This window comes from Choloepus didactylus, chromosome 12 (genome assembly GCF_015220235.1).
Source record: "Choloepus didactylus isolate mChoDid1 chromosome 12, mChoDid1.pri, whole genome shotgun sequence".
NCBI lineage: Eukaryota > Metazoa > Chordata > Mammalia > Pilosa > Megalonychidae > Choloepus > Choloepus didactylus.
Window position 1 is genome coordinate 36301921 of NC_051318.1, and position 7895 is coordinate 36309815.

General features: G+C 50.8%; 1 protein-coding gene across 1 annotated transcript; it reads left to right on the top strand.

Moving 5' to 3' along the window:
- The first annotated feature begins 427 nt into the window (after positions 1 to 427).
- Positions 428 to 7185, top strand: ZIC5 (Zic family member 5). The gene is made up of 2 exons (XM_037800243.1): positions 428 to 1913; positions 6431 to 7185. The coding sequence occupies exons 1-2, from the start codon at positions 443 to 445 to the stop codon at positions 6871 to 6873; spliced, it is 1914 nt and encodes a 637-aa protein (XP_037656171.1). The 5' UTR covers positions 428 to 442; the 3' UTR covers positions 6874 to 7185.
- The last annotated feature ends 710 nt before the right edge of the window (positions 7186 to 7895 follow it).

Genomic DNA, 7895 nt, shown 5'->3' on the forward strand with positions numbered 1-7895 from the left:
ATGGAAGCGCGGGGCGCTGCGCGCGCAGATCCTACGCAAACTTTCCGCAAGTGAAACTTAGGCATCCCGCGGGTAGCCGGGAAGGGGGCTCCTGGGGAGGAGGGGTCCCGAAGCGAAAGCGAGGGCGATCGCGAGCACCGGGGCGGACCCCTGCTAAACAAGGGCCTGAAAGGGAGCCAATCGGGCAGCCGCGGCTGCTGCCAATCACGCGGCTCCCTCCAATCCCACCAGTGCTTTTTCCAAAATCTCGGTCCCACTGTGCAGCTCAAATGTGGTGCTCTTTCTGCCAATCGCTGGAGGACAGAGTGGAAACAGGAATAAGCAGAGTTAGGAGCACAGGACAAAAGAAGTTAAAGAGCGCCTGATATATACGTTTTTGAAGGCGGGCAGAGGGAAAAAAGTCCCCTCAGTGAGGGTCTATGGGCCTGATTGTGTAGTTCTTATGGAGTCCCCTTTGAGCAAGAGGAACCTGCCAGCGTTGAGATTAGCGGATTTGGCAACGGCTCAGGCCCGGCCACTTCAGAATATGACACGCTTCCCGGCGCTGGTTAGTTCGCCCGCCCACTCCCAACTCCGCGCCGCCGTCGCGCACCTACTCCCGCGGGACCTGGGCGTTGACCCTGGCGTAGCCATCACTTCGCTCGGACCTGAACACATTGCCCAGGCGAGCGCGCTCAACCTCAGCCCTCCCTCTCAGGCGGCCCCGGTGCAGCTCGAGGCCCCGGCGGCCGCCGCCCACACTGCAGCCTCAGTCGCGCACCCGGGCGCGGGCACCTACCCAGGCGGCGGGGGCAGCAGCCGCATGCAGCCCTCTGCGCCCCCGCCCTCAGCCCCTCCCCTTCCTCCCACCCCTTCCCCCCCTCCCCCTCTCCCTCCTCTCCCTCCTCCTCCTCCTGCCCTCTCGGGCTACACCACCACCAACAGTGGCGGCAGCGGCAGCAGCGGCAAAGGCCACAGTAGGGACTTCATCCTCCGGAGGGACCTTTCCGCCACGGCCCCCGCGGCGGCCATGCACGGGGTCCCGCTCGGAGGGGAGCAGCGGTCCGGCACAGGCTCCCCCCAGCACCCGGCCCCGCCTCCCCACTCGGCTGGCATGTTCATCTCCGCCAGCGGCACCTACGCGGGCCCGGACGGCGGAGGCGGCGGGGGCCCGGCGCTCTTTCCCGCGCTGCACGACGCTCCAGGGGCCCCCGGCGGCCACCCGCACCCACTGAACGGCCAGATGCGCCTGGGGTTGGCGGCGGCGGCTGCAGCCGCAGCGGCCGAACTGTACGGCCGCGCCGAACCGCCCTTCGCGCCGCGCTCGGGGGACGCTCATTATGGGGCGGTGGCGGCCGCTGCCGCCGCCGCTGCCCTACATGGTTATGGAGCTGTGAACTTAAACCTGAACCTGGCGGCAGCGGCGGCGGCGGCGGCAGCGGCCGGGCCAGGGCCCCACCTGCAGCACCACGCGCCGCCTCAGGCTCCGCCGGCGCCGGCGCCCGCGCCCGCGCAGCACCCGCACCAGCACCACCCCCACCTCCCGGGGGCGGCCGGGGCCTTCCTGCGCTACATGCGGCAGCCAATCAAGCAGGAGCTCATCTGCAAGTGGATCGACCCGGACGAGCTGGCCGGGCTGCCACCGCCAACGCCCCCGGCCGGCGGCGCCAAGCCCTGCTCCAAAACTTTCGGCACCATGCACGAGTTGGTGAACCACGTCACGGTGGAGCACGTGGGAGGCCCTGAGCAGAGCAGCCACGTCTGCTTCTGGGAGGATTGTCCACGCGAGGGCAAGCCCTTCAAGGCCAAATACAAGCTTATTAACCACATCCGCGTGCACACCGGAGAGAAGCCCTTCCCCTGTCCCTTCCCGGGCTGCGGCAAGGTCTTTGCGCGCTCGGAGAACCTCAAGATACACAAGCGCACTCATACAGGTGGGTGTCTCTACTCTGCCGCGCCGCTGCCCCTGCTTTCTGCGCCGCCGCCGCTTCTGTTGTTGCTTCTCTTCCTCCTGCTCGCCTTAATTTTTCCCTCCTTTTGCTGCTTCTCTTCGCATACGTATAACCCGGACATGTGACTTCTTTTTTTTTCTCTCCCCCCCCCCTTTTCTATGAATAAGTAATTCCATAGTATACACAGGGCCCGCGCTGGGTTCCCACGCGGCGGAGTCTCCAGTGCTTCCGCAGCCCCTACACCAGGACTTGCCTCGCGCCCCGGTTGCCGCCGCCGCAGGAGAACAGAAGCAGCAACACCAGCAGGAAGGCGCCCAGGACCGTCGACAGCCCCCATCCGCCCGACCCCGGGAATTCGGGATGGGTGGGGAGGAAGCGGGTCAGAGTTGGAGCCGCCCCTCCCCCCCACCCCGGGTCGCAGACCCCGCGTCGCAGACCCCGCGCGGTCTCCCTGCTTCTAAGGGCAGGCGTGGAGGGGCGCGTGGAGATTTGTTGCCTGTATTGGGACCACCAGTCCGAGCCCCTCCGGGAGAGAAGGGATTTTATCTCTACCCAGTAAGATTCTAAAGGCGAGAAAAGCGTCCCTTTAGGTCACCAGAGACACCCCCCACCCCACCCTCACACTCGTCCACCGTCACACATTCCATACATACACCTTCACGTGCACACCTCAGTTTCACACACCCATATTCCCTCGTACGCGTTAGTCACTAGACACATGTGCCTCACACCTTCCACAGACACTCGCACACATTCTTCCTCGTTTATAGGCCTCATACATACACCTGTACCACCCCATACATGCCGTAAGGCACATTTTATCACCCTTGTCCTAGAAGGTGCTGGAAAAATTGACTTCTGTTCTTTGAAAGAAGGTTGCAGTTGGAGGAAGACAAGGGCGAGCTGTAGAACCACCCGCGCAGTCCGTGGGATTTGGGGGAAAGCCCCAAGTGTCTTGGGAATCCCTCCCTTTCACCTCAGAAAGCCATGCCTTTGGGGGTGTCACAGCCTCCGATGAGAGTAGATGCGATTTGGGGTGGTGGGATCGCCCCTGTTTGTCGTTGCCCCCTTTGAACTGATGAGCGTGTTGGGCGGAAGCGCTGAGAAGCGCGAGCGCAGTCGGGATTTATAGGGACGGACAATATTACTCCTCGGAGGACGCTTAAGTAACTGGAGTTTACATTCAGTAATTACTTGGCTGATTTATCGGCGTTACTACAGCGAGGAGGCAGCCGCCGGGCGTGGGTTCCAACGCCAGGCCAGCGGCCGGGGCCGAAGGGATTAGGATTACCTGCGACGGAGAAGGATCGGGGCTTCAGGGGCGTTCAGTTCCTCGGGGTAACCGAAGGCTGGACTCCCGAGCCTCGGTCCTGTCGGCCGACACTTGACAGCAGTCTTGCTGCGGACACGGCTGACTGGGAACTCGTTTTACAAGTGCCTACCCTGGTTTCCCAACCCTGTTATCCCTCATTGGGGTCGTTCCGTCTTGATTTTTTCCAAAGGGAAAGTTCCCACGAGGCTTTGGTAAAAACGACCTGCCCGCTTGCCCCTGTGTCCAGCTCTTCCCGACGGGGCAGGGGCCAGGCCCACGAAGAGGGCACGCCGAGCGCGGGCAGTGAGGCCGCCGCCCAACCGCGTCCCCAAAGGGAAACCTAAAAGCTGTACCTGCAGCTTCAGGCCCTTCCCGGCTTTCCAGGCCTGAGGAGGAAAGTGAGCCTACCCTTTGCGGCTACCCAGAGCTGAGGGCAGTTTCCGCTCCCGTAAAGCAAGGAATAGAAATTTATGATGCGGAAGCTGACCCTGGATTTTCACTTCCCGACCCTTTGCGGGCCCGGCGGGGGCGCGTGTGCGCGTGCGTGGGGGTGGAGCGGGGAGACCCGGGCCACCCTCTCCTAAGCCACTGGGCCGGCCTGGAGCGGAGGGGACTCACGGCCGTTTTGTTCCCTGGTTCCACTTGATGCAGACGGTTGCATTTCTTGCTTCCCTCCTCGCGGCTAGCGGTCCCTCTCCTGGTGAAGAATGCCGGGTCTCTCTGGGAGGGAAGCGGACTCTTCACGTTCAGACTTTGAAACTTGGGCCTGTTGTGTGGGGGTGGGGGTGGGGTACCTGGGTGTCTTAGCCACCCAGAACTGTGTCCAGAGAGGGACCATCGCTACCAGCTACTTTCTCTTTTGAGGGTTACTTTGGGGGTTTTGGGGGATCTAGGAACAGATTGATCAAAGGGAATAATCCACTCCCTAAGGCCCACTTCCTGACCCCTGTTGCCCTCCAGTTCCGTTTATAACATTCCTCTGGGTCCACTCAAGTTCTCTCATAGAAAGAGACCTGGTAGGACTCGGGAGTTGCCAAACTACCCTTGCTTTCTGACTGGCACCACGTCTCTAAAATTCTTTGTAAATAGTTCGGTTGTGACATGACCCCTCTGTTAGAATCTGAAATGTAAACACTGGGGTCCTACAGCTTTTCTAGTTTGGTGAGATTTGCTTACTGCCCCTTTAGCCTCCTTGAATAACACGGACAATTCCATAACCCTTCCTTATTTTTCTTCCATTTTCTTCTTCCACCTCTCTTCTTCTTTAACCTTCATTTTCTACTTTTTCTTTCCTCTTCCCTGGGCTTGTTTCCTATTATCTTGTACACTGGAGGAGCCAGTAATGTTCAAAGGGTTTATTTTTCATAATACGGAAACATGAAATTTTTAAAAAAGAACATTGCAAATTTGCATAGATTGAATAAGTAAAACCATTTAAGTCACCAAATTGAAGGTCTAATTATAATGTATTATTTTTAAAAGAATGTTATAATAAATTAGTATCTGCAATTCAAAGTGGAATAGGGAAATCAGAAGAAATAATTGATGTTTTGATAAAAGGGAATTAACTTTGTCTTGTCTCATCTACGGAGAATTTTTAAAGGTGGTGATTATCATTGTGAGTGCTGTGTTTTTTCCTATTTATAGATTAATGTAGGAGATATATTTGAATAATGTCTAATTTCATTTTTAAACAATATTTCTAGCAGGGTAAGTTATAGTCAAGGCATCTGAATACTCTCAGATGTGCTTATATGCTCAAGTATTGAAGCAGTTATTGGTGAAGTAGTTTTTAAAAACCACTACACTGAAATATTTGTACACAGAGAATAAAAAAGTTCTTCATGGAAATTGATGTATTTTTGTTTCCTGGTTCCACTGGATTGAAATAGTTTTTTAAAAATAGATTATTCAAAATGAACAAAAAAGCCATACCTAGTGTGTTACTGGAGCAGCTTCTGAAATATAGAGACATTCAACTTTATTTTTTAAATCGTCTAAATATAAACATCTAAATATAACAGGAAGATATTATACAATGATACATATGAGATGACTTGTTTAATTATGGGTCAAATATATTGAGAGTTCATAGAGAGTAGGATAAGAGGAAAAATTCAGTTATTCTGTAACATGCTATCTTGCTGTCTTTTTTTTTTTTTTTTTTTTTTTTTTTAATTTGCTTTTTAACACCAAGGTGTAGTGCGGCTGAATTTCTCTAGTATTTAAACTTTCTGGACTATGCACCTTCTCTTTGAAGGCATTGTGTTAAGGGGTGGTTAGAGCAGCTTAGAGGAGCGATGGTCCAAAAGACCCTGGTAAATAGTCAATCTTTTTTTACTGTTAGGCACTGAAGAAATCTGATAGGATAAGTTTACTCAAGTCATCAGGTAAATGGTAGGTTCTGGTTGAGGCTTGTGGTCTTTATTTAATGTTTGTTAAGGTTCTCCTGTGCTCTTAATAACACTGCAAGATGTGAGAAAAGGTGGTGGAATGAAGTGTCCAATATTCTCTGCCCAGCTAGGTTTATTAAAACTAGTGGTGGGACTACGTATCTGACAGGTGCCTTGATTTCTGGAGAGAAAAGGGTTATTTTGTTTTATTTCTTTCCTCAATCCACATCCTCTCCTACTGCCTCTTTTCATCACCGAAACCAGGGAACACTCTGAAACAAAATTCCATTATCTTAAAATTTTTCTGTATCCCCAGTTTACTTTTTGTGGAATGCATGTTTTTATTTTTTCTCTTTTTCCTTATATTCTTTCCTTTGGCTGTGGCTTTGGAAATACCATCTTATCAAGCATTTATCTTGGCAGAAGGGATCTCCTGCTTGTATTTTTGTGTGTACAGGTCTTGAGGGGAATGGAGGGTGGTCTGAGTAGTAGGTGTGATGTTATATCCTGGACCTTGTTCCAACTGTTCTAACCCTGACCCCTGTAGTACTGCATATCTATCCTCTCACATGCCCAGAGCTACCACTGTTATAACCTACAGGTCCAAGGAGATCTTCCAGCCAGTGGACACCAGGCCCATCCCTTCCCTGTTGCATTCTGTACCATAGAATTAGTCTGGGAGTTGATCTATGGGAGGATAGGAAAATGAATCCTTATCTCTGCGCCAAGATTTCTCTTAACAAGTGAGAGCTTTCTGGAAAGCAATTGTTAACCTTTCCTGTGCTTTATTTCAGGGGAAAAGCCTTTCAAATGTGAATTTGATGGCTGTGACAGGAAGTTTGCCAATAGCAGTGATCGAAAGAAACATTCCCATGTTCATACCAGTGACAAGCCCTACTACTGCAAGATTCGAGGTTGTGACAAATCATATACTCACCCGAGCTCTCTGAGGAAGCACATGAAGATTCACTGCAAGTCTCCACCACCTTCTCCAGGAACCCTTGGTTACTCTTCAGTAGGGACTCCAGTGGGTGCCCCCTTGTCCCCTGTGCTGGACCCAACCAGGAGTCGCTCCAGTGCTCTATCCCCTCAGGTCACCAACCTCAATGAGTGGTATGTTTGCCAGGCCAGTGGGGCCCCCAGCCACCTCCACACACCTTCCAGCAATGGAACCACCTCCGAGTCTGAAGATGAGGAAATTTATGGGAATTCCGAGGTTTCGCGGACTATACATTAGAATTTAATGTTAGTAATAATAAGCAAAATAATAAGTGGGAATCCTTGGACCATATCCTGACCTGAGACAGTGCAGAGTCTGAGACACCCATGACTCAGACTTGCCACCAGGTCTAATTAGCCCTATTTATTCAGTATGAAACCCTATGGTGTTTGTATGTTTAATTAATTTAATTAAGATATTTGGATGTTTTTTTCTTAAAATAGAAACAAAAACCCAACCAAGCTGGACTTGTACGTTGTGGGGGGACAGGGCTGGGGGCAAATTGTACCAAGGAAAATGAATGGAGTGATTATAATCATAATACACATTGCCGATGCAATATATATATATATATTTATATATATATATATATATATACACACACACATATATATATATATATATATCTTAAAGGGGGAGAGAAAGAGCATTAAGTCAGGAACTTAACACAGCATCAAGGCCCTCTGCATTTCCTGAGGTGCCTTTGACACCATAATGCTATAACATAGGGCTGCTTTTGAGCCTCCTCGTTGGGCCCTAATTCTGCAAAGGCCTCTTGATTGTAAACCACACACTTGCTGCATTGCCAACAGATCTTGGACTGTACCCATGTCCAAAAATATTTGTAAAAATCCTTTAAGTTCTAATACTTGTAATTTTTAATTTTTACCCTTTTATCACTGATCTCACCTTAACACAGTATTTTTATACAGGATTATTTCTTTGGTATCCTACTTGTATGTTTTTTAAAAAAAAGATGCAGCAACCTTAATACATCTCCATACATTGTGTATGAGATTGTTCAAGCGAAAGTGGAGAGAAAAAAAGCTGCTGCAATAGACAACTGTGAAACTGATATTTTTTAAAATGGAAGAAATTCAAGTGCTTTCTTTTCCCTCTATGGCTTTTTTTTTTTTAAAAAACAAAAACAAAAACAAAAACAAAACCTGAAATCTCAGATACTGCCTCTTTACTGTGCCAGAACTTCTTATGTAATAAAGAGATGTTTTTAGATCATAAGTTCTTTGCGATGCCAAAAT